The sequence below is a fragment of the Apodemus sylvaticus genome, chromosome 2 (assembly GCF_947179515.1).
Source record: "Apodemus sylvaticus chromosome 2, mApoSyl1.1, whole genome shotgun sequence".
In the NCBI taxonomy this organism is placed as follows: domain Eukaryota; kingdom Metazoa; phylum Chordata; class Mammalia; order Rodentia; family Muridae; genus Apodemus; species Apodemus sylvaticus.
Genome location: NC_067473.1, coordinates 121,299,233 through 121,323,810, shown reverse-complemented (window position 1 = coordinate 121,323,810; position 24,578 = coordinate 121,299,233). Strand labels below are relative to the sequence as shown.

General features: G+C 50.6%; 1 protein-coding gene across 1 annotated transcript; it reads left to right on the top strand.

Annotated features, from left to right (window-relative positions):
- Positions 1 to 805: 805 nt before the first annotated feature.
- Cfap100 (cilia and flagella associated protein 100) lies at positions 806 to 24,395 on the top strand. The gene is made up of 17 exons (XM_052174308.1): positions 806 to 857; positions 1,019 to 1,021; positions 9,104 to 9,181; positions 10,602 to 10,702; positions 12,406 to 12,598; positions 14,126 to 14,193; positions 14,279 to 14,442; positions 14,695 to 14,775; positions 15,130 to 15,305; positions 15,728 to 15,766; positions 15,843 to 15,972; positions 18,598 to 18,646; positions 18,752 to 18,903; positions 21,054 to 21,189; positions 22,044 to 22,249; positions 22,839 to 22,932; positions 24,282 to 24,395. The coding sequence occupies exons 1-17, from the start codon at positions 806 to 808 to the stop codon at positions 24,393 to 24,395; spliced, it is 1,836 nt and encodes a 611-aa protein (XP_052030268.1).
- Positions 24,396 to 24,578: the final 183 nt, after the last annotated feature.

Genomic DNA, 24,578 nt, shown 5'->3' with positions numbered 1-24,578 from the left:
TGGGCCCCTTCTTGCAAGGCTTTATGTCCTTCCTCGTTCTTTTCCACTTTATTTATGACAGGCCCAACTTAAGCACCCATCATGCCCTTGCTGCTGCATTCTTGCCCCGGGGCGTGGTGTATTAAGAGAAGCTGGGGTGTTAGGAGGCAGGATTCCCTGGTAGTGTCTTGCCTGCCGATAGGGATGGCTCAGACTGCAAGCAACCTTGGGCTCCACCCTCAGCCCTGCTTCATCGAGGTTTGGAAGACTGGTTGAGCGTCTGCAAATAGGAAAACTCACTTCATTTTGAAGGGAGCCTAGCCTAGCGTCAGGAGCTCTAATAGGTGGAATAGAGGGCTGTTTTCCTGCAGTTTGCATTCATAGGAGACATGTACAGTAGAAGTCTTTTAAGAGGGAACCACTCGACCTCATAAAGAAGAAAATGAAGGGTCATTACATGCATTGGTGAAAGAAGGTCTCTCAGAGTGACATCTGAGTTCACATTTAAAGGGAGAAGCCAGCCCTCTCCAACCTCACCTAGGTCAAAGGCTCCACAGAGGCCCCAGGTCGACCAAAGCTGGTGTGTTCCAACAACAGCAAGATCCAGCCAGCCTTGCCCAGGGAGGGAGTGGTGGATCCCACCAAGCCTGGATATGGAGTATATGCAGTGTTAATCCGTGGAGTAGAAATGCAGGCTACTGCCCGCCACGTGGGGTCAAAGAGGGCTGTGGGTGTGGGGGACCACCCTCTCAAGGACTGTGTCACTCCCCAGGCGAGAATCTCCTTCAGCTGAGGCCAAGCTTTGCACACCTGTTGATCCCCAGCCATGACGTTCAAGGCACAGTCCTCTAAGCTCTCCTTGAAAATGTTTGGAGACAGTAAGTACTGAGCTGGGTGGGGGCTCCTAGAGGCCAAAGGGGACCCTGGGACAGTTAGGTGTGACCTCACTCAAAGGTTGAAGCAGTTCTAAACCAACACCATGCATGCCTTTCTCGTGGCTATTGTGATGTAGAACCCGGCCTCGGGCTGCATGGCTTAGCCGGTAGAAGCCTGTTGCATAGCTTTGACTGCCCTGAGAGAACGGAGCGTGGGGCTGGTGCCTTCTGAGGGTTGTGGAGAGTCTGACCCAGGCGCCTCTGCCCTCTGGTGGGCACTTGGCATCCTGACTGCCCTTGGCTTTAAGGGCACCACCCACTTCTGCCTTAGCTCTTCCATGGAGTTCCTCCTGTGTGTGTCTGTGCCCCAGTGTCCTTGTTAGCACCGGGAAACTGGGTGTATGCTAGAATGTTCTCAGCACTACCGTATACATCTGCAACGGCCTTTATTTACAAAGAAGGCTGCATTCTGAGGTGCTGTGGGGATACCGACTTCAGTGCATGCACCTGAAAGAACACATTGTAGCCACTGGTAGGGAGAGATGCCACGTAAGAGCAAGCTTCTCTTTTCTGCTGTGGCTGCTAGGTCGAGCCTGGAGGAGGATGGATGGCGGGTCCCAGGCCAAGTGGCATGGATGCTTACCAGTGCTCACACTGGGCGGCACCTAGGGCGCTGTGAGCTGGGCACTGTTATTGTCCCTGCAGTGTCTGCTCCCTTCAGCTTTTAAATCAGAACCATCTCTTTTCTTTTTTCTTTTTTCTTCTGCCAAAAAAAAAATATATGTGTTTTTCGGGCAAGTCTTCCATAGTCCACACCTATTGGAAATCCTACCCCCAACATCTCCCTGGACACTACAGTGATGCTTAGAGCCATCTCCAAGCAAGCTCTGTTCACATTCAAGCAGAAACATGTGTCTACAACTTGTTTCCCCCCACCCCATACAATAAAAATGCCCTTCTGTACCCTACCTTTCCCATAAGTCCACACACTGAGTACTCCTGTGAATGGTGGTACACCCCTGTCACGCCAGCACTGGGCAATGCAGCAAGAGGATTGTGAGCTTGAGGCTAGCCTGAGCTACATAATGAGACCCTGTTGAGAATTGTGAGTTTGAGGCCAGCTTGGGCTACATAATGAAACCCTGTTGCAAAAAGCTATATTTTAAACAAAACTGGAGACATTTCATGCTTTTGAGCAGATCTGAAAATCCCACAGCAGGAATGGAATGCGCTTTTCCCCAGCTGCCAACAATGGAGACTTTGTGTGATTTCAGAACTGAACTATTACACAGATGTGCTCCCTCAAGGATACTGAGAGCTTCCACTCTCACTCATTCACTCTTTTCTCTCTCCTTTCAAAACAAGGCTGCAAATAGATGATGTCACCTCTCACCACAGAACAGTAGTACGTGGTTTGAAGCAACTTGGGGAGGAATAGTTTTGTTTTGGTCATGGTTCCACACAACAGTTTACGAAGGGAAGGATTTGGAGGCAGGAGCTGATGCAGAGGCCATGGAGAAGTTATTGGCTAACTCTCCATAGGCCCGCTTTCTTATAGAGGCAGTGCCACAGTAGGCTGGGCCTCCCCTCACTGACCAATAATTTAAAAAAAAAATGCCTTACAGCTGGATCTTAGGAGACATTTTCTTAGTTGAGGCCCCTTCTCTCTGATCACTCTAGCTTGGGGTAAGTTGATACAAAACTAGCCAGTACGCTAGCCCACAGTGTAAGTCCAGTTAGAGATCTGGTGGCCCCTGCCAAGATGTGTGCCGTGCTGGTGGTCACTGTGGTTCACAGGCATCAGAGCTGTGCTAGGAAAGTGAGTCCTCAGGGAGGAGGCTGGCAGGTCAGGTACAGCTCGGATCCTCCAAGTCCTGTGTGCAAAGTACGTGGCACCTTCAGGGAAGAAGTTTGACCCTCAGGGTCAAGGAAGGGACAATAGCAATGGCTCATGTTGTTTCACTCCTCTGACTCAAAGGGGATTTCTCGCGATGGTATTTGGTTTTTTTTCTGTTGTTGTTAGTCTATGGCTTTAAACATTGTCAGCCCATATGACATAACTTTAGTGTTTGTGTGTAATATACGTGAATATATGACTATCTGTATGTATATATATATATGAAATAAGTATGATTCTTTATACATTTTCACACATCCTTAGTATTATTTTACTTCCCCCCCACTTCTCATTCTGTACTGACTGATATAAATTGTGTGTGTATGCATGTGTGTGTGCTTGTGTGTGTGTGTGTGTGTATGTGTGTGTATGTGTGCATGTGTGCTTGTGTGTGTGTGTGTGTGTGTGAATGTGTGTGTGTGTTTGTGCACGTGTGAATGTCAGAGAACAACTTGAAGCATCCTCTCTCTCCTTCCACCGTGTGGGTTCTGAGGAGCAAACTCAGGTCATCAGGCTTCCTGCAAGCATCTGACCCAGCTATCTCTCTAGCCCTTGCCTCAGTTTCCCTGTGGGGCACCTCCCTCCTTTGAGCCCTTCAGGAGTCTGGTCACCCATTCACTTTTTTGAGCAATTCCTCTCTAAACATCCCATTTTAAGCTCTAGATTCTAGTCAGATGCATATGGCTTCCAGGATATCGCTTGGTGGAGAGGATGGTCAGTTCCAGGCAGCCCCTGGAGGCCAAGGTGACCTCATCTTGTAGAAACCCAGGGCAGGTTGATTTCAGATAGAACAGAGAGGGCCGCTGACCCTTGCTTTGTAACCCTCCCTGGGGCAGCTAGATATTGAGGTGACAGAAACCTTTGATAGGGTAAAGGACAAAGTGTAAAGAACCCTGTTCACTGGTGAGCAAGGGACCTAAATTACTTACCGACAGCCACTAAGTCTGTCACAAAAGAGAACTTAAAGTCAGAGCCCCAGGTAAGACGACACTTCACATGCATTAGGCCACTATCAAAAAAATAACAAACACAGAAGATGGTGTTGCCAAGACAGACAAGGACGGGAAGCAGAGACTCTTTACCCACCAGGAGCAGTGAAGAAATAGCCACGAAGGAAGCCGTCTGGAAGCTCTTCAAAAGAAATCAGAACAGAACTACCATCTCAAAGCATCTCCAGTCCTAGACTCATCCAAGGAGGATGAGTGAAAGAAAGGGTGTGGGGCGGAGACAAAGACAGGGAGGCGGGGCTCTGTGTTACCCCACCGCCAGCCATGCTGCTGCAATGTTGGGAAAGCTGTCTGCACAAATCCCTGCTGTGAGTCTGTAGCAGACATGTTCAAGTGACATACCAAACCTGGGCACCGAGGGCCACAGCGGAGCCAGGAGTTTCTGTTCTCTGGGTACTGCAGCGTACCTGATGACCCCACCCCACTCAACAGAAGAGGAACTGCATGTCAAGGATTTGGCCGTTATCTATCTAATAGTATCTCGTTACTAAAATTCCTCCCCAGGGAGAGACATAACCGATGTCTCCTCCCTCCACCCCCTCGAATCCGAAGGTCTCCAGCTGAGGTATGATTCCACCAAAGCTCACCTGAAACCGAAGAGTTAGTGGAGCTTCCTTATAGAGCAGTGGTTCTCAACCTGTCTGGACCCCTGTGAAAGGGTCATTTGACCCACACAGGAGTTGCCAAAGACCATTGGGAAATACAGGTATTTACATTATGATTCATAACAGCAAAGTTCCAGTTATGAAGTAGCAATAAAAATGATTTTATTTTATAGTTCCGTGAGGAACTATATTTAAGGGCTGCAGCATTTAGCAAGGTTGAGAACCACTGTTATAGAACATGGGTGAGGGGTTATACTTACAGAAATGTGGGCCAGAGTAGAAAATCTTTACCCAGCAGGGATGATGGCTCCCTTATAGATACATCGATGGAGACCCCTCTCCCATGACCTGAGACTACAAGTCATTTGGGTCAAATTGTATAAAGCTGTTTGGGGTGTGTGTGTGTGACTGGATACTCTGGTGACCCTTCCCCTCCCCTTTAAATATGATCCAACAGGTCCCTCCAGCTATGACAATTTTTTTTTGCAGGCAGGCCCAGCAGAACTCTCGAAACTGGTAGTTTGGCTCAGAGGATAGTCATGTACAACATGTCTAGAAAGAAGCCTCTAGAGCAGGCCCAAGTTGCACTGCACTGGTGGGCTGGGGGTGAGTCGCGTGAACCCAGAGCTAAGCCGCAGCATCTCCATGAGGATCCGGCCCCTCCCGGAGGCCATTCTGTGAACCTCTCCGTGTTCTCTGCATGGAAACCTGTCTCTGGTCCCATTAGTTTCTTGGCCATGCTGGGGAGAGAGCACCTCAGGAAACGCAGTTACACTTTCAGTAGTGACAGGCCAAGCAAGGTTCCCCCACGGATTGACTTAGGAGCCCCCTGCTCATTTGCTCGAGTTTCACTACAGGAGCAGAAGACACAGGCAGGCACGCAGCCTAGGCAGCATGACTGCATGCACTGCAGCTGCCACCCCCAGCCTTAACTGTTTGGCGGCTCCTAGGAGCTCTTCTTGTTGCCTAGCTGCGGTTTCTCTTGGTGTGTCCCAGCCTTTCCCTTGTCTTTTCGGGTCTCGGTCCACTCTGCCCAGCACCCTCACTCTGCCCAGCACCCTTCCCCGGCTCCCTCTCTCCGGCTCCCTCTCTCCGCTGCAGCCTTCTGTCACACAAGCAAGCCCAGAACAGGGCGCCTCTTTGTACCTGAATCCAGAAAGGGGGTAGGGAGAGGCGTTTCCACTGTCCTTTGGGTTGGTTTGGCCGTCCCTCATTTACATGAAGGACGGCGGTGGTTGAGCCAATCACAGCTTCCTTTTGGCCACCAGTGGGCGCTCCAGCGACCGACCGCTCAGGAGGCTGAGCAGACAGAACTACTGGCAGGGGAGCTGCAGTGATGGAGGAGGGCAAGGGACCTAGGCCAATAGTGCTGAGCCTGGTGATCCAGAGGACTCATTGCAAAGTTGAGAAATGGTGAAAGACTGAAAAAACCCTCAGCGTCCCACAAGGGGCTTTTTTTTTTTTTTTTTTTTTTTTTTTTTTTTTTTTTTTTTTTTTGGCTAGGTGTGTGAAAGAGCCATGTATTTCAGACTTTAAATTGCGGTAAAAGACACAAAATAAAGATTTTTAACCAGTTAAATGCAAGTGCAGCTGCACACGCGACCTTGACATCCTTTTGTCCAAAACGAAGCCTTTTCCCCAGTTCCAAGTACCAACATGAAATGCCCTTTTGTGGAAGATGACACGCTTACTGAGTCAGGTGGAAATAACTCTGGTCTTGGATCCCAGTGACCTGGAATGACCCATCTTGCTGGCTAGTTTTATGTCAACTTGACACAAGCTAGTGTCATATGAAAGGAGAGTCTCTCAACTGAGAACATGCTTCCATAAGATCCGGCTGTAGGGCATTTTCTTAATTAGTGATCGTTTGGGAAAGGGCTCAGCCCTTGTGGATGATGTCATCCCTGGGGTGGTGATTCTGGGTTCTATGAGGAAGCAGGCTGAGCAAACCATGGGGAGCAAGCCAGAAAGTGGCACCCCTTCATGGCCTCTGCACCAACTTCTGAATCTAGGGTCCTGCCTTGTTTGAGTTCCTGTCCTGACTTCCTTCAGTGATGGACTATGATGTGGAAGGCAAATAATCTCTTTCTCCCCCACCCCCAAGTAGCTTTTGGTCAAACCTAACCCTAAGACACTCCTCCTTCATGAAAGCAGTTACATGAGAATTTTCATTTACTCGAGGTAGGGTCTTAGGTGTCTTGTTACTCTCTTTGTAGACCTGTCTGACCCTGAACTCCATGAATTTGCCTGCCTCTCCCCTCTTCTCCTTCCAAAGTACTGGGGTCAAAGGCTATGCCACTACACCCATCTTACATGACCTTTCTATATAAAGTGGATCAGAAATCAGCACAAGGAAAACCACAAGGTTGTGCGTGTGGGGTGGGGGTGCAGTTGTGGGCGGATGAGGAAGTCCACTGTGGGTTTCAGCTGCCTTACAGGATCCTTCACCTATGCTGGTGGATGCTAGAATGCTGCTTAGAAACAGCTTCCATGCAGGGGCTATTCCTCTCAAGGACTGACAGACCCCTGAGCAGTGCTGACCCCTGCCTGACCTGATCTCATTCCATCCATCATGGAGGCTGGCTGCCTCGTGTGACATCAGGTGAAGAGTCAGCTATGTGTGTGGCAGCATGGAGTCAAAAGAATTTTAGTGGAAAAAGATGTGTGCATGCATAGAATTTTGTTTTAAAAAATACTTATTTCTACTACTTATGTTTGAATGTTTGTCACGTGTGCAGGTGTCTGGGGAGGCCGGAAGGAAAGGATTTTCCTTATGGGTGGTGAAGAACAGCACTTACTCTTAACTCTCAAGTTATCTCTATGGCCCTTACAAATATTTGTATTACATTTTTGAGGCTTTATGAGAATGTATTTTGATCATATCTACCCCCAACTTCTGCCCCTTAATTCCTCCTCCCCTCAAATTTATGTACTTTTCAAAAGTTTTAAAAAGATTTCTGTGTATGGGTGATTGGCCTGCATGTGTGTACCTGTGTGCCTGGTGCCCTCAGAGGCCAGACGAGGGTGTCAGATCCCTTGGTTGTTAGGCACCGTGTGGGTGCTGAGAAGGGACCCTGGCTTCTCTGCAAGCATGGCTGTGCTAACTGCTAAGTCAACTCACCAGAATGTACCACAACCAAGTTCTCAGCACAAAGGAGATGGATTTGTCCCTCTGGCAAAGAGTAAAGGGCAGGGACAGAGACAGGAGACAGAGGATGAGGGAGAAGGGAAAAGAAATGGGAGTGGAGGGTGGGGGTGGGGGTGGATATTTGCCTCAGAGGGACAAAGGACTGTCTCTGAAGACAAGGAAGACAAGCACAGACCAAGAGCAAATGGCAGTTTATACAGAGAAAGGGGAAGCCTCACATCTGGCTGAGGTGACCGATTTTGATTGGAAAGGTTTGGTCAGGATAGCATTTTGGTGGCTGGACTTTGGTGGTCAGACTTAGGAGGAAACGGCCAGTAAGGGACTAGGCCTTGGAAACTAGCTTCAGACCAGCAATCTAATGGCTTAGCAGGAGAGAGCATGGGGAGGGCATGGGGAGGGCATGGGGAGGGCATGGCCTGGAAGAGCCATGTTGGCCATGCTGGGGCTTATTAGAGCCCTCATCTGCCCCTCATGTCTTCTAAACTAGAGATGAAGGAGATGTAGTAGATAAACTAGAGATACCACACTCAGAGGCTGAGCCAAGAGGGTGATGAGCCTGAAGCCGGCCCACACAGAGACTCCCTCTCAAGGGGTGGAGAACCTCTGTTGGCTAGGGGAAAGGATGAGGATGCTTCTCACACCACAAAAGTTGAGAACTCTTACTACCTGTGTCTTTGACTATGTATACCTTTCTTTTTCAATTCAGAATCAAGGTTTGGAGTATAATTTTGACTTGATTTTGGTTCTGGTCTATTTGATGATGTGTTTAGTTTTTAATATCTTGAAATTTTTATAATGGGATAATTGAATGTTACTCCCAGGAAAGTTTTACACAGACTCTAGAAAACAGGATAATTTAGCAAGAGTGAGCTCTGGAGATGGAGAATGCCTGACTCCAGGACTGCCCCACCCTTTGCCTCCTGTGAGACTGTAGTTTCACTTGTCCTGCAGGTCACCAGGCTTCAGGCTGAGCCTTCTTGCTGGTCAGACAGTCCTGCTGGGCCTCCTCCAGGGATCTGCTCAGCTTCGCCCTTCTACTCAGGCCTGACTTTCCCTATCTGAGGGCACTGGGTACCCCATTCATCCCTGAGTTAGCCTAAGGCTCAGTTCTGCTCTTTCTGGTTCCCCTGCTGGGGTACAGAATGCCAGAGTCCTGGTGGGCTTGGGAGGGGCTGCAGGGCTCTTCCCTGTGGGTGTCAGGTGACAAGGTTAGCAAAGCAGCTGGACTGCAAGTGCCTCAAGTCACCTGAAGGAAGATATGAACCCACCCTAGGGACCAACCTCCTGGCCCTTCACTGTACAGTTCTTGGTTACAGGGCCAGAACCCCTTTTTAGACAGAAGGGGCTGGTGTTTCCCAAGGAATGAACTTCTGACATTTCCATTTGGCCATGGGAGAAGTTGGGGACACTTGACCTGCCTCTAAAATATCTCCATGTTCCTTACGTCAGCATCCTCACCTCACATGCAGACCTGAAGGCTCATCGAGGTGGCTAAACCGGCCGTGAGTCTGCACCCCGCACCAGCCTTGCTGTGTGCTCACAGCTCTCGGGCCAGACTCCCATTGCCGTGGCTTTCTCCTGTCTCTCACCAGGAGGCAGCCAGGAGTTCATAAACAACAGCTCCTCTTCCTTCATTGAAGACAAGAAGAAAGAGTCAAAGAAAAACAAAGGTAGTTTCCTGAGCAGGGTAGGTGGAGGTGAAGTTTGGCCCCTCTCTTAGGGTGCTTCAGGCTGGCCTCCAGGGTGCAGGGTGGAGGGGAGTGTTTCTCTTCCTGTTGGACAGAACTCAACAGCAATGCAAGGAGGGTTGGTAGTGGGGATAATGTGTAGTGGGAAATGAGTCAGGACTGACCTCCAAAACACTAAGGCATCTAGGTGACCAGATCCTCTGTCTTAAATACAAGATTGTCTTGTGACTGATATGTTCCATATGTTTGACTCAAGGCAGGAAGAAAGAAACCAAAAAGTTCCAAAAAAGTTAAAAAATGTCAGCCCTAGTTTTCTGTTGCTGTGATAAAATACCTCATAAAAATCCACTTAAGGGGAGAAAGGGCTTAGTTTAGCTCACAGCTCCAGGTCACAGTAAGGAGGCAGGAACTTAAGACAGACAGCCAAGAGCAGAGAGAAATACATGCATGCAGGCCTGGGCTTCAGCTTACCTCCACTCTTACACAGTCCAGGTCCCAAGCCTAAGGAGTGGGGCTGCCCATAGTGGGCTGATGTCTTCCCAAATCAACCAATAAAACCAAGACACCCCCCACCAACAGGCCCAAAGGCCAACATGATCTAGACAATCCAGATGTGTCCACCACACTGCCCACTCAGTACCTCAGCCTCACAAGGAAAGGGCCATCCCAGAAGCTTCATCCTCATCCAACAGTTCTGGCTCATGGTTAATTTACTGAAACTCCATGTGGCCCTAGGTGCAGACACAAGGCTTTTAAAGCAGACCCATGGCCACTCTTTCTCTCCTGGGCTCTCAAGCAGCCTTTACCACACCAGGACTCCCCTTGCTTCCCAGAGCTGTCCTGGAATTTCATGGTTGTTCCTAAGATTTCTGAGTTGCTGGATGGGGACCCTGGGGGACCCTCTGACTTCCTGGTCTCCCAGAGCTCACAAAGACCACCTCGAGTAAACACACTAGAATCTGGGTCAATGTAAAGGAGAACGGTATGACCTGGGGTTCACAGAGCAGACCAGCATGAACCCTGACTTGGGGCTCCCTGGATGGTTTTCTTCCCGCCCCTCTCCCCACTCCCCACCCTGGGTCTTCCAGGAGTTGGTCTGGCCTGTGTCCCACTTGTTCTACCCATAGAAAACCTGCTCAGTTCCATCATTTGTGGGCAGCAGGCTCTGGCTTTCCTTCTCTGTGAAACGAGCCTTGCTGGGATTTTCACACCAGGACAGATGCTGGGAAGGAGCCCAGCTCCCCTAGATTAGACCACAGAGGAACATTTATGGGGCTTCAGGACTCAAGAGAAGACTTCAGGTGTGGCTGGATGGGAACATATTTACCAGTGTTGTGTACTGTGTGCTGGGTAGAAAAGGCCCAGGAGCCCTTGAGACACAGGCTGTTTTCTCCATCTCCAGGGAATGTGACTATTTCCGACCGCTCAAGTAACCCCTTCCACATATCAGGGGATGTGGACTTCTTCTTGCTCAGAGAGCAGGAGCGGAATCAAGCTATTGCAGTAAGTATCTGGACCTGGGCAGTTCCTCCTCTCTGAGTAGTTTCCCTCCTCCCTGTTCCTATCTCAGGTAAATGTCCCCCTCCCTAACTTTCTCTCACTCCAGAACAATCATTGGCCCACTTCCCCCCTCAAATCTATCGCTTCACAAATCTATCGCTTCCACTCTCCCCTGTGAGAACCACCATTCCCTCTCAGCATTCTTCTTGTCCTTCAAGGCCTGACTCAGATCCCTCAAGTCCTCTCCTCTGGACCTCTCCCCTGCTTTGAATCCCACAGGACAGAGACACGGAATGCCCCTACCCCTGTCTCACCTGTACCCCAGCTTGCTGCTTCTTGTTTTATCCGCATGATTAGGAGTCATGGCATCCCTGGATTCCACGGCCCGAGCTCAGAACAGCAGAACAAGCCCAGACAATGCAGTCCCTCTTCTCCCGACTGACTCGGGCTCAGCATCTGCTGCTCTCAGGGTGGTGGGGTCCCATACTAGAATCACATGGAGTGAAAGGTGTCCTTCAGCCTCTGTGTTTGAAATTGGCACAGACCTGTGAACTATGCCCAGCTCCAGAAGGAGAGGCTGAGCTTGAGTTTGGAGCTCTGGAAGAAGGTTCTCAGATGTCGTGACACACCGAGAAGAATGGAAAACCCACAGGCAGGCCTCTCTCTGGCCTTCACCTTGGGCCTTCTTCTTTTTGGGGTGCAGACTTGGGTATTTCTTCTATTTCCAAGCCCAGGAGTACCTTGGGGGTAGTGCCTTCTACAAAATGTCCATGGGTAATTCATGCTGCCCTTTTACCCTTGAAGAATTTCCATTTTCCTCCTTACAGATGCCCAACCTACTTCCCCACCCAGAGAGTCCCCATGCATACCCTCCTCACCCAGTGGGTCTCCAGTCTAGACCCTTCTCACCTTGTACTCAGCAGACCCTCAGCTCCACTCTACCCCGTGTAGTGGGTCAATGTTCTCCACACCTAAGGGTGCCATTTTACCATCATGCAGAGGGGTCAGCTGGGGACTTCAGGCTGGATTCAGCATTTGCGGAGGTTCTTCAGGGCTATTAGGTTGTGGCAGCTGGTGGGTCCCAGCAGAGAACAGTCTGCTGCTGAGATCCTTTCTGAATAAGGAGATTCAGTGCAAAGCTCACAATGCTAGGCAGCATTTGGGCTTGAGTCCTGTTACAGTCAGAGAGTGTCCCCCTGCCCTGCCATCTTTGGATGAATCAAGATGATACCCAGTACAGAGGTTCAGGGCAGTGGAGACAAAAGCCACCAATGAGCTTCCAGCCAGGTGACTTTGGAAATAGGTTTAAGTTCCCCAAACCTTCTGTCAGTTTTAGCAAATCAAATGCTCAGTGTCAGTTACAGGGGACTCTGGGTGAGTGGATAGATTGTCTCTTAGGCACCCTGATACCTTTTGTTATCCGGAAGCACACTGAACTAGCATTTGTGTTTGGTATGGCTGCCCTTCCTGAGACCCATCCTCAGTGGGCATTGCTCCATTAACTCCAGAGGCTGTACATTAAGAGCTTACAGGCTCTCTAAGAACACCAGCAGAGTGTTCAGCAAGGTGTGTGTGTGTGTGTGTGTGTGTGTGTGTGTGTGTGCCCCTGTGTATGGGCCTTTCAGCCTCTGGCACTCTTCTAGTGTCACTGGAGATAAGCCTCCAATAGGAGTCCCGGTCCCACTGACTGCCCATCACCTCCGTAGGAGCGTGAACAAAAGAAGATTTTGAGGGTACACCAGAAGATGACCTATGCATCCAAGGTATCAGCCAAGCACACTAGCCTGCGCCGGGAGCTACAGCTAGAAGATGAAATGGAGCAGCAGCAGCTGAACGCTGAGGCCCAGGAGATGCACGGCTTCCGAGACAACAATGAGTGGAAGCTGGCCATGACCCGAGGTACAGCACCCCTACCTTGCGCAAGAGCAGGGTTGAGGGATGGTTAAGGAAAGCCCCCCCTTCCCTGTGTCTGACACTGCAAACCTTGAAGAGCTCTGTCCTGATGGGTCACAGTTCCAGGGCATGCTGATCACATGGGGACTCCATGGTGCAAAAGGGTAGAGACTGGTTCAACTCGCAGAGGCTTGGGTTCCATCCATGCACTCAACAATTGGCTGGTCACAGTCAATGGACAGCTCAACTCCAGAGGGGAGACTGTATCTGGAACTTGCCTTCCAGTTCTTGGTCACATTACAGCATTTGATAGGTCATGGGTAGCACTGGACTCCTCTAACTAACTGCACCAATCTTAGGAATTGTGCGGTCTATGTTAAGACGTTGAGCCAAGTATCTGTGAGCTGCTAGTTTGTTGCTCAACAGGAACTCCTGAGTTCCGAACTTGCATTCATGGTACATGGCGGGACCACAAAGGCACTGTGATCATAAAACAGAACCCCTAACCTCTACCTTGACATCAAGAGCAGAGTTTCATGGGGCTTGTGGGGGGCTATTGCTCTCCATTCCTCGGGCTGAGAGAGGCAAGCGGGGGTGGCAGAAAGGGAAGCAGGGACAAACAGAAGGCCGTCAAATCCCTCACTGTCCTGACCTTGACTTGAGGGGCAAAATCACCCTAGAGGCTGTGACAGGGTCTCTGGACTACAGAACAGAACTCTTGCTTCAAGCCACTAGGCCCCTCTCCCAGAAAGAGGAGCCCAGGGATTGGGCAGACACCAGTTTTGGATCCTCTAAAGTCAGGATCACGTACAGCTTCCTCATGCAATATGCAGAGGACACGGCCTTGCCCCAAGTGGTCTCTGTACGGTGGAGGCTGTCTCACTTGCCTGAAATAATAACCATGGAATTAGCTACTGCTCAACCTAAAGTACCCCACAGAGAGCACATAGCGCCCCATTTACTTCCTGTGCCTCAAGGGCCTGGCCAGTGTTACTAAGTCTAGCTGGGTGAGGGCTGCCGAGAGCCTTATTCCAAGTTGAGAAGATGATACAGTGAGAGAGAAACAAGTTCAACAGGCACCAGCCATGGAGAGCCTGGCAGTCACCTCTCGGCACTCCTGGGGACACCATCATGGAGCCACCTTGCTGTCAGAACCCACAGTGATGCTTCAAGTCGTGCTTATGCTCCCGTTTTCTAAGTCATCCATAGGTTTGTTTGTAATAGGTTCAGTATACACCTATGCAAACAGTTGTTTGTCGTGGCAGGGAATTCTGTCACTATACCTTTAGGGCAAATGTGATCCTTTTCCATATATGTCTGATCTGTTGATTGAAACCAAGGCTATAGCCCTGTAGATATGGAGTGTTGGCTATGTGCTGGGGGAGCCTTTTCTCCATTTTTTACAGTCCTTCTACCAACACTGTGACACCCTGGGTGGGCAGCAGTACACCAGCCTCCTCTGTGGACCATCTTGGGTGCCGAATTCCAGCTTGAGATCCAGCCTCTCTCCTCTCCTTCTGGGTCTTGTTGCAGAGAGGAAGAAAGAGCCTGAGACACTGAATGACTACATGGAGAAGAAGAGAAGCATGTTTCTCCTCCAGGTGGGACCGGCTACATCCAGGCGAGGGCCCATAGCTTGGTTCTGGCCCAGCCAGGTGCCCTCATGCCTGCTCTGCTGGCCCACAGTATGCCCTGGCAATGAAGCAAAACGAAATCCAGCGGCTGGAAATGCTGGCGACCCGGGAGGAGAACAGGCTGGAGAGGGCTGAGAAGTTCCTGGAGAAGGACGCGTCCTTGTTTGACGAGTTCCTCAGGGAGAATGACCGCAACTCAGTGCAGGCCATGAGACTGTGAGCCTACAGACCCTGAGGCCTTGCATATGCAAACCCATTGCCCAGGCCAGGTCCAGTCCAGTCTTAGCTGGACCTGAAACCCTGAACCCTAGCCAGGCCCTGATCTCAACCTATGGTTATGACCTCTGGATATCCCCCACCCCACTAGTTCCCCACTTGGCCTGTGCCCAAAGCTAAGGCTTTGGCTTCTTCCATTTCTGATTGGTTTTTAATGATCCATGAGTGGTCTCCTGGTTCCCCCTCCTTCAGGGCGGAGAAAGAGACCAAGATCAAGACGGAGAAGATTGTTGAGATCCGAGAACTCACAGCCCAGATCACGAGCATCAAAAGGTAGACTACAGGGGGTACCTTTCCCTGTTACTTCATTGGAACCAAGGGCCATTTAGGATCACAAAGGCCTCTCAGGGACTCAACCCTGTGGGAGGCTGTGGCCTGTCTTATGGGTGGTGCTGAGACTGACACTTAGTGACTGTCCTGAGGCCACACCTCAGGACACAGGAGCACTGTGGCTCAGGTTGAGAGCAGCAGGAGAGACCCCATGGATGAGGACCCTTCAGGCCACAGAAGGGTCAGAACTCTAGAAGTTCCGCTGTTTTAGTCCCTGTAGGGCAGACTCCCTTCCCAGCCCAGCTAGGACTTGGTGGTAGACACCACCTAACTTCCTGCATCCCTCCTTGGGCCTAGCGAGATCTCCAAATTTGAAGACACTTTGAAACATTACAAGGTCTACAAGGAGTTCCTGTACAAGTTGTCACCCAAGGAGTGGCTGGATGAGCAGCAGGAGAAGCGCTTGGCTCTCAGAAGGGCCAAGGAGTCTGCAGAGCTCAAGAGCAGCAGCATATCCACATTAGGGGACAAAGGTGGGACCAAGAGAAGGGTGTCCCCCTAAGGTTGGGCCCTGATACTGGTACAGAGCCTGTATGTCTGGGGCCCCATCCATCGTTTCACGGCTGGCTGCACACATGCAAGTGCCCACTTTGAACCCGGAGCTCAGCTCGAGACTTTCCATAGAGACACGGGCTTTCCAGTTAAACCAAGGGCTCTCCTCTCAAGCATTTCCTTCCCTATCTTCCTTCTGGGCTGAGAAGCCCGAGTTGCCAAAATAATCCAAAATCGCCCATGAAGGCTGTGACAGGGTTTCTGGACAACAGGACATAATTTCTGCTTTAAGCACACAGACTCTTCTCTCAGAAGGAGGATCCCAGGGACCAGCTGGAAAACCTGGGTCCTCTAAAATCAAGATCCAGCAGTAGTCATATGGGTTCTCTTTTGCTTCCAATAGGGTCTGGCATTAAGAGCAAGACAGCCTTCCTGTGGAAAGGTATGACTGCCCCAGCCCAGAGGGGACTCATACCTTACCCTAGGGGCATGCATAAACCGTCTGCTTCCCCTGTCAGAGGTTCATGGCTTGAAGAAGGTCACAAAGATTGGACGGGGTGGAAAGACTTCAACATCCAGCACTCAGAGCCTCCCGCAGGTCGGTCAGCTCACCCAGGCTAGCCTGCACAGCGAGCTGGAATCCAGACTGTGAGTGGCCTTGATGGATTGAGGGAAGCAAAGGCCATTGAAGGAGACAGCCAGGCTGGCAGGGACACAGGGGAGGATGAGGAGAGGGGAGCCAGCTGAGGTCACTCTGCAGAGCTGCCTCAGGTGCCTGGTTCTGGCCCTGGAGTGACTGGGGTGGTCAGTAGCCCCAGTGTGACAGCATAATAAAGGGGGATGGTTGGGACCAGAGGGGTTGTTCCCCCCTCACCCCCTTGCAAGGCATGTGCTGAAGGCAGTTTTCTGTCTGTAGGTTATTCTGGGAGGGCCCACAAGGCTCCAGATGTCAGAGGTTTAGAATATTGGGTAAAACTACAGAGTCACTATAGGCACAAGTGGTATCTGTGTGTTTTAGTGACATTTTCTTGATGACAAATCCCTGTCTCTTGGGCCTGGGTGGCCTGGTTAGTCAGCTCCCTACCAGTCTTCTGTTAGCTATTGCCACGCCCTGGTGGTGTCCTGACATCCCCCTTTTCATACTGCCTTTTAAGAGGAATTTTTTTTCAAGACCTGGGTTTCTCTGTATAGCCCTGGATGTCCTGGAACTCACTCTGTAGACCAGGCTGGCCTCAAACTCAGAAATCTGCCTGCCTCTGCCTCCCAGAGTGCTGGGGTTACAGGCATGCGCCACCACCACCTGGCTAAGAGGAATTTTAATAATGTCATGTTACCTATCTTTCCACATATGGCAGGTGCATCTCATACTCTTCCTAAGGAATCTCTGCCAGCCCTGAAGTAGTCTGCTTTTGTGCTGCGAGCTTTCAGTGTATTGGTGTGGATGAAGGCATCTGGGCATGAGAAATGGTCCTCCTTGTGCCAGTCCTAATGTCTGTTATTCCTTCCCATGTCCCATCCTCTGCCTCTCCCTGCTTTAAGGCCCCAGGAACCTCCTCCTTAGTTCTGCACACTGCACCCCCTTTCCTGATGCCTGTGCACAGTGCACCTTCAGCTGCTCAACTCCCCAGTTTATGCTTTTTGGGGGGCTATGGGAAACCTCAGTTTGTAAACTTGCTTGTAAAAACCCTTTCTTGAACATGGAGGTCTTGTCATGGAGACAGAGTAGCCACCATCAGTGACATGGATGTGTGTTGATTGGCTGGGGGTCTGGTATAGAGACTCCAAGAGGTTCGAGTACAATGCCAGCAACCTACCAGGGTTACTTTAGCTCTGAACTCTGTGTTGGGAGAGCTGAGGATATAGGTCCTGATCACATTGGCCTGGCTTTGAATCCTTGTCCCTCTCTCTATCATCAGGTATAGTGCTTCTACCTTTAACCTTTCAACTGATAAATTTATAGTACTCAGCATATATAGTCTGTAAACTAGGCACACAGACCAAACACCCATTAATCAGGAATTACAAGGGAATTTAAAGAACCTCTTTGGTCCACAAACACTGTTACCACTAAAAGAAAAGTCAAATTTGTGTATGAGATAGGTATGCTTGCTTATATTACATAAATAATTAAATCTTGGCTGGATAGTTGATATTGCTCGGGGCAGAGCATTTCATTGTTTTTAGTTGATTACTTTTTGACTTTAGAATCACCAATACGGAGAACACCATTGACATTAATATACAATATGCCAGAGGCATGCTAGGGACAACCTAAAGATGTGATCGGATGCATGCTGAGGAATGAGGCTGAGGTGCGGTATGGTGTAACAGCATGTGCTTTGCACATGCTGTGTGTGTTCAGAACTGAGTCTGCTGTGAATTCACGAACAGCTCAGATCCTTTCACTTGTAATTAAATTCTGGTCACTGAATGTTAGAAGAACTTCCACTGTTGCCCAGTTTTTCCTATTTTTCACATTTAGCTACATACATACAGTTTAGGAAGCTGGACTCTAGGGAGCCACAACTGAGAAGGCCATATCCCCTTAGAGGGCGGATTCAAGGCAGAGGGACTCAGCAGACTCCTGGAGTACCTTGAGCAGGTGGCTCCAAATTCCTCCTGTCACAAGGTCCTGGAAGGAGCAGTGGTGAGGCATAGGCAACTTTCTGGTCCCACAGTTCTCTGCACAAGTACATATCCATTTCTACCTCTTGGGCATCTGGCAGAGCCCAGCTGGAGTGGGTGGGTGGGAACCACTGGGAAGGGCTGGGAAGCATGTGGAGGTGGGCTGAGGCCACACAGCCTTTCTGTGACCCTATGAGCTGTCTCAGGACAGGCCCTGCCTTGTATGGTGCTGCTTGGAATACGCTGAGAAGAGACAGGTATGCTCAATGGCTGTAGATTGGGCAGGTCTCCAGGTCCAATCCAGATGGCTTCAGGGGGGTCACTCAGAAAATGAATGGTAAGTAGGAAGGTAGCTGGGAAGTGAGGGTAGGTACAAAAGTTCTGCACCTAGAGGGGAATGGATGACAGATCAGTGCAGAGTAACCTAGTGGATCAAGGGAAGCCAATCTCTTAACTGGAGACTGCTTACTGAATTTTGAATGTCCCTTGGCTGTGGGACCCTGATGGGGCCTGGTGCTACATCTGGGCAATATGGGATAAGGGAGGGGCGCAGGGGACATGCTCCATCCATGTCTTTGGTCCTTTGACCCCCTTACCACTTGTGGCCTAGACTGGTCCAGAAGCTCTGATCCCGTTATCTGTCCTTAGGTCAAGCGCCACGTTTCCATCACAAGACGACACTGACAGCGATGGGGAGGTCTGTGGCTGGGCTCTCTCCCCACTTGACCCCCGCCCCATCAAGCACCCTGCACTGCCCCACTAAGCCCTGTCCTGTACAGCACCCTCTGCCTACCCCTTATAGGAGCTGGCACTATACTTCACTGAGCCCCAGCAGCTCTTAGACGTCTTCACAAAGCTAGAGGAACAGAACCTGTCGCTGATTCAGAACACGCAGGAGATGGAGGAGACCTTGGATGAACTGAACGTCACTCTGAAAAACACACAGATCCGCATGTAGGTCCTGCTGCCCTCTTGCCACTCCTGCCCCATTACACTACCAGCTGTCTTCCTTGTTTAGGGTCTGGGTGGATGCAGGGCCTTGGAGCCATCTGCACTCAGAAGGCAGCAGCAAGGACCTCCTATCCAGCCCTTCTGCCACTATTCAGGCCCTGGGAGACCAGCTCTGCCATCTGGAAGGCCACTACATCCCAGGGCCCTGAGGCAGGCATGGCTTGGAAGGGCTAGAAGCCGGTCTTCAAGACACTTCAGCCATGGGGAAGTATTAGAGGTCCTCACATAACACCACTAGTTCCCAGGCTGTGAGAGAGGGAAGACCTGCCTTGCTGGGGACATGGAACATTTGGGTGGGTACCAAGCAGCTGAGGTGCAGGTGAGGAGGAGGGTACAAGGCCACCTGACAGGCTGGACCGACAGGAATGGGTGAGGTCTGGAGAGGATAGGTCTGTCCAAGTCCCTCTAGCACGGCAAGGGACCAGGGATCTGGAAAGATCCCGGGGAAGCCCAAGGCCCTAAGTGTGGCTAGCTAGGCAGCAGAGGATGGCTGGACATGGGCCCACTCCTAACTTGAACCCACTGGATACTCACAGACCCTTAATCCCTGCTGTAGGGTGGGCTATAAGACATACCGGTCTCTTTTGCTGGTCCATTCCAGAGTCCAAAGGAGCTGAATAGGAAAGGTTGAGCTGGGGTATTAGGGTTGGGGCTATTAAGGGCCCATCTACCAAGTCCCTAAACTCTGAGCAACTTTTCTCGGATGGCCCAAGGCTGGCCCATGAGAGCTTATGCTGAATGGCAGCAGACAGCAGACAGACCTACACACTGACTGACAGAAAATGTACATGCTAGGAGGAGGACAAGGTGAGTGATGTGAGGGACAGGTGACAGCTGTTGAGAGGAAGCAGCGTGTGGCCCAGCACTCTGTTGGGGAACAGGAAGGAGCCTGCCACCCAGAGCCCTGGGAAAGAAGCTCAGGCAACAGAAGCAGCCAGGACATAGGTCCTGACCCCGCTGAGACTTCAATGTCCAGCTCGGGAGTCACACTCTTCATAACTCATCATACTGGTCCAGCATGGCTGCCTCCAGAAGGAAGTGGAACTTCCAGTTGCTAGGCAGAACTGTGTTCTGGAAACCTGGCAAGGGCTGGAGCACCAGATGTTCTGTAGAAAGGCTAGGAGCCTCTCAGAGTCTCAGAGGATCTGGTCTCCCCCAACAGAGCCAGCCATGTTCCCAGCAGCACACAGGTGACAGGCAGAGCAATCTCTGGAACACTCATCACCTTTTTTCAAAAAAAAAAAAAAAAACACACAAAACAACAACAAAACAAAATAAAAAACCAGAAAACAGCTTGTGAGAAAGAGAAAGCAACAGATCATAATTTAGCGAAAGAGCCTTAGATCCAGCTGGGATATCAGATACATTCTACAGAAAATTTAAGGGTTTAAGAGGATGGTTCAGTGAGTAAAGTGCTTGCCTTGCATGGAGGAGACCCTGTGTTTGATTCCCAGCTGGGAACAGTGGTATGCGTTTCTAACTATGGTTTTAGAAAAGAAGCCATGGGGATCCCTGGGGCTTGCTGCCTTGCAAGTCTAACTCACTCATAAGCACCAGGCAGTGAGAGACCCTGTCTCAAAATACACGCAAGCAGCATACACTCACACATTTAAGGGAGAAATGACAACACTCCTCAGCCATCTCCAAAGGACAGAAGAGGAAGGGCCATTCCTTGCCTCACAGTGAGGCCAGCATGTGGCCCTAATGCCAAATCAGACAGAGACAGCCCAGGAGAGGAGTTTGGGACAGGGAGTCTCATCACTGTGGCATAAAGACCTCAAGTGGAATCCCAAGTGTGTAAAGACCACGGGTCACAAATTAGGAGTAGAAGGAAATTTTAATTTGGTAAACATCACAAGATCCTACAAGCTAATACTGTTAGTTAAGGGCAAGGACTAACTAGTGGCTTTTCTAGTGACATCTGGAGCAAACGGTAGGTAGCTCCTCTTTCTTGACTGCCCTGAAGTTCCATGCAGGTGGGCAGAGCCTCAACTTTTTTAGACCTGTGACCTTAGGACAGGACAGGGCTCTTCTCCTAATGGGTCATGCCTAGTAGGAACCCTGGGTGCTGAGGGGACTGTCCAATCCTGCAGGGACAAGGAGGTCAACCTCCTGAAGCAGTGGATTACCACCATGATGTTATCCATCTCCAAGGAGGAAGAGTCAGCCGCAGAACTGGAGCTCAAAGCCCGAGTCTTCCACTTTGGGGAGTATCAGGGTGACCAGCAGGTAAGGACAGGGTTGCCTTAGGACAGAGGCCAGGCCCACTTCCTAGGCTCTGGGTACTTGGTGTGGCATGTGCCCAGGGCTGTCTGTTTACCCATTCCCTCAGCTGCCTGCACTGCCTCCCAGACTCGCAGCAATAGGGACCAGGTTCTGGTCAGGGGCTTAGCAAACGTACACATAGAAATCTCATTTGCTCAGCCAGGCTTTGGTTCTTTCCAGTATTGCGCAGTGCCGTGTGTGACAGTCACCAGGCCAGGGGCCTGGCTTCTGCCTAGCCAAGAGCCATTGGGCACTGGCTGTGGCTAGACCTGACTTTCTGCCTGCTGCTGTTCATTAGTAGTTACACAACACCTACACAGTAGTTGTTACCTGCTTTATATATATATATATATATATATATATATATATATATATATATATATATATATATATATATATATATATATATTCTTTGTTTACATTTCGAATGCTTTCCCCTTTCCCAGTTTCCCCCTCCCCATCTGTCTCATAAGCCCTCTTCCCTCCCCCATTTCCTAATCACCCCCCCCTCCCATTTCTCTGTCCTGGTACTCCCCTACAATGCTGAGTTGATCCAGCATTGTTACCTGCTTTCTGAATGTCAGAACAGGCTCAGAGACGGATGAATTTATCTACCCAGAGCTTCACAGAATGTGGTCCTGTGGGGGGAGCTAGGGCCAGTGCATGGCTCCCTGGAACATAAGATTGTGCCTCAATGGGTTTGCTAAGGAAGCTGGGGGAGGGCCTGGGACATGAGAGAAGTCAGAAGCCTAACCATACCCGCCTAAGGAAAGCAGGCACCCATGCTCCACCCACTCTCTACTGCCGACCGTCCCCAGGACAAGATGTTGGAGAGCCTGAACCACAAGGTGCTGGATGTGTACCGGAAGTGTGTGGGCATGCAGCAGGAGGCTAACCTGGGCACAGTGCAGATGCTGACTGTGGTGGAGCACCAGCTGGATGAGCTGCTGGAGAATCTGGAGCGAGTGCCTCAGGTCAAGATCGAGCAGGCTGAGAAGGTCAAGGAGAGGGAGCGGCGCATGAGGTCAGCCACTGTACCCCACCTTCTGTGACTGCAGGCTTGGCTGTGTGCAGGGTGATCTAGTCAGAGTCCACCATTAGGACTCTCCTGTCCAGAGACTGGCTCAGGACTCTGATTGATGAGGCTGAGAGCATTATCTGTTGGTCCCACAGGGCAGAAGCCATGGGCTCTCTGCCTAGTCATCCACTTACATGTGGGGTCCTGGGTCACAACCATCTGCCAAGTCTGTCTCTCCTAAGGTTGAAGTGACCTCTTCTGGGGCCCCGGCACCTACTCTAAGGCTAATGTCCTAGTTGGGTGCGAGGGTGTAGGTCTGTGGGCATAATAATTAAAGACATAGATGTGGATCCAGGAACACATTCTTTCTTGGGCCTGTGGTCTGAACCTTAGAGCACCCCCATGGCCACATAGCATCTACAAGCCCTGCCTGCCTTCTTCCTAAGCCTTGGTCACTTGCCCAGGACTGACAGGAATGGCAGCGGGGACATTTTCACATGTGAGAGGGAATAGGCTAACTTGGAACCTGAGTGGGAAAAGCAGAGATCCCTCCCTCCCAGGCCCTGGTCCTCCTAAGCCCACCTCTTGTTCCCAGGCTCCGTGAAGAGAAGGCTAAGATGCAGAAGCAGTTGCAGGAAGAACGTCTGCAGCGGGCTCGAGCCAGGGCCCAGGCTAAAATAAAGAAGAAGGTGAGGGGCGGTGTCAGGGCCACTCTAGGGTATACCTCCTCAGCCCTCCGGCCTGAGCTCCAAGGCCTCTCTGCACGCAAATCACTCTGCTGTGACTTGCAGTGCCAAACTGGAGTGGAGAAGTCTCCAAAGCCAGGCACTTCTAGTGTCCCTGTCATCGGGGCTGTTCTCCTCACTAGGATCAACCTCCCAGATGTGCTGCATCCTTGCCAGGTGCAAATGCTCATCTCACAGAACTCACACCAACATCCAGTGTCTCTCGGTCCTGTTGCTCTCTCTGTCCACCCCCCAGATAGACCTGGGGCCAAGCAAACTGCTTGTAGCTAGGCCTGTGTCTTCTGGGCCTCAAGCCCTCACCCTCTGGGCCTCAAGGCTGTGGTAGCCTTGTGCCTTCTAGATGTGACAGTACAAAGTCTAGTCTGGAAGCAGACATGGAGTCAATCAAGTGCAGCCTCTTGAGAAGCAGGAGCTGGCTGGCATCTATGAAACACAGCTGCCCATGCCATTGCTTGGGAAAGATGATCACTGTTAATATTAAGATAGTACTATACACCCCAGTGCTTAGTTCATAAAGGAAGCTGAAACATTTCCCTTCAGAAGATGTAGCTCATTAGGAGAAAGACTTCCAGGCCATGATCAGGACTCAGATGACAGGATAAGCATTAGACAGAAATAGTACAATATATGGAGGTCTAAATGTAACAGGGCTCTTTTAGTAGAGGGGGAGGCTTTTTTTTCCTGGAGAGGAGCTTGAGAGAAGGGGTTGGGGGGTAGTGGGGATGAGGGAGAACACAAGCTGCCGAGAAGGATGGCAGGGCAGAGAAGCCTCTTCAGAGAGCAATTTTCAGAGAACATTCCCAAACAAATCCAAGAACAAAGGTAATAACCAACCAAGTTCTGGGGCAGGGTGTAAGGGACTGCCATTACATGATTTAGTCCAACACAGTGTATGTGCCAAAGGCATGGAAGAACTCGGACTGGTTAGGACCATCAGTCCAGCTGTATTGGACACAGCACAGACAGCTTAACTCTGTCCAAGAGAGAGCTGAAAGGTATGGGATTGGGCTTTTAAAGAGTGATCACTGACTTTTAGGCCGACCAGTCACACTGCAGGGTCTCCTGGGGAAGCCCTGAGCTAGGAATGCTTTAGCCCTTGCCCCTCAAAAGTTGTGCTCCCTGGAAGCTTGCACGGTAACTGCTGGGCCAGCCTACACTCTAGGTCCCTTTAGGCTGGTTTGCATGGATAGATGTGCTGGCCTCGTCCTGCGCCGTATGGCCAGGGCCAGGGACATTGGGAGCATGGCATGCACATGGCTAGTACAGGCATCCCATGCTTATTTCTCCTGCAGAGAGGCCGGAAATTGGTAAGCCGATCCCATCCACCAGTCATCAAAGTAAAGGAGGTGCGTGAACAGACGCTGATAGACAAGGGCGAGGAGGAGATGCTCTTCTTCTTCACTTAGCAGCAGAGCTGGCTGAGGCTCAGAAGAAGTCAGCAGTAAGTCAGACAGGGACTGTAAGCCTGAGGGGTCCCCAACTCCACCTCATACTTTCCTGTCAGTCTCCTTACTCACAGGAAATAAAACCATGTCTCTTGGGAGTCTGAATGGCCTGCTGAGGGGTGCCTCTTGGAACTCCTTTTGTCA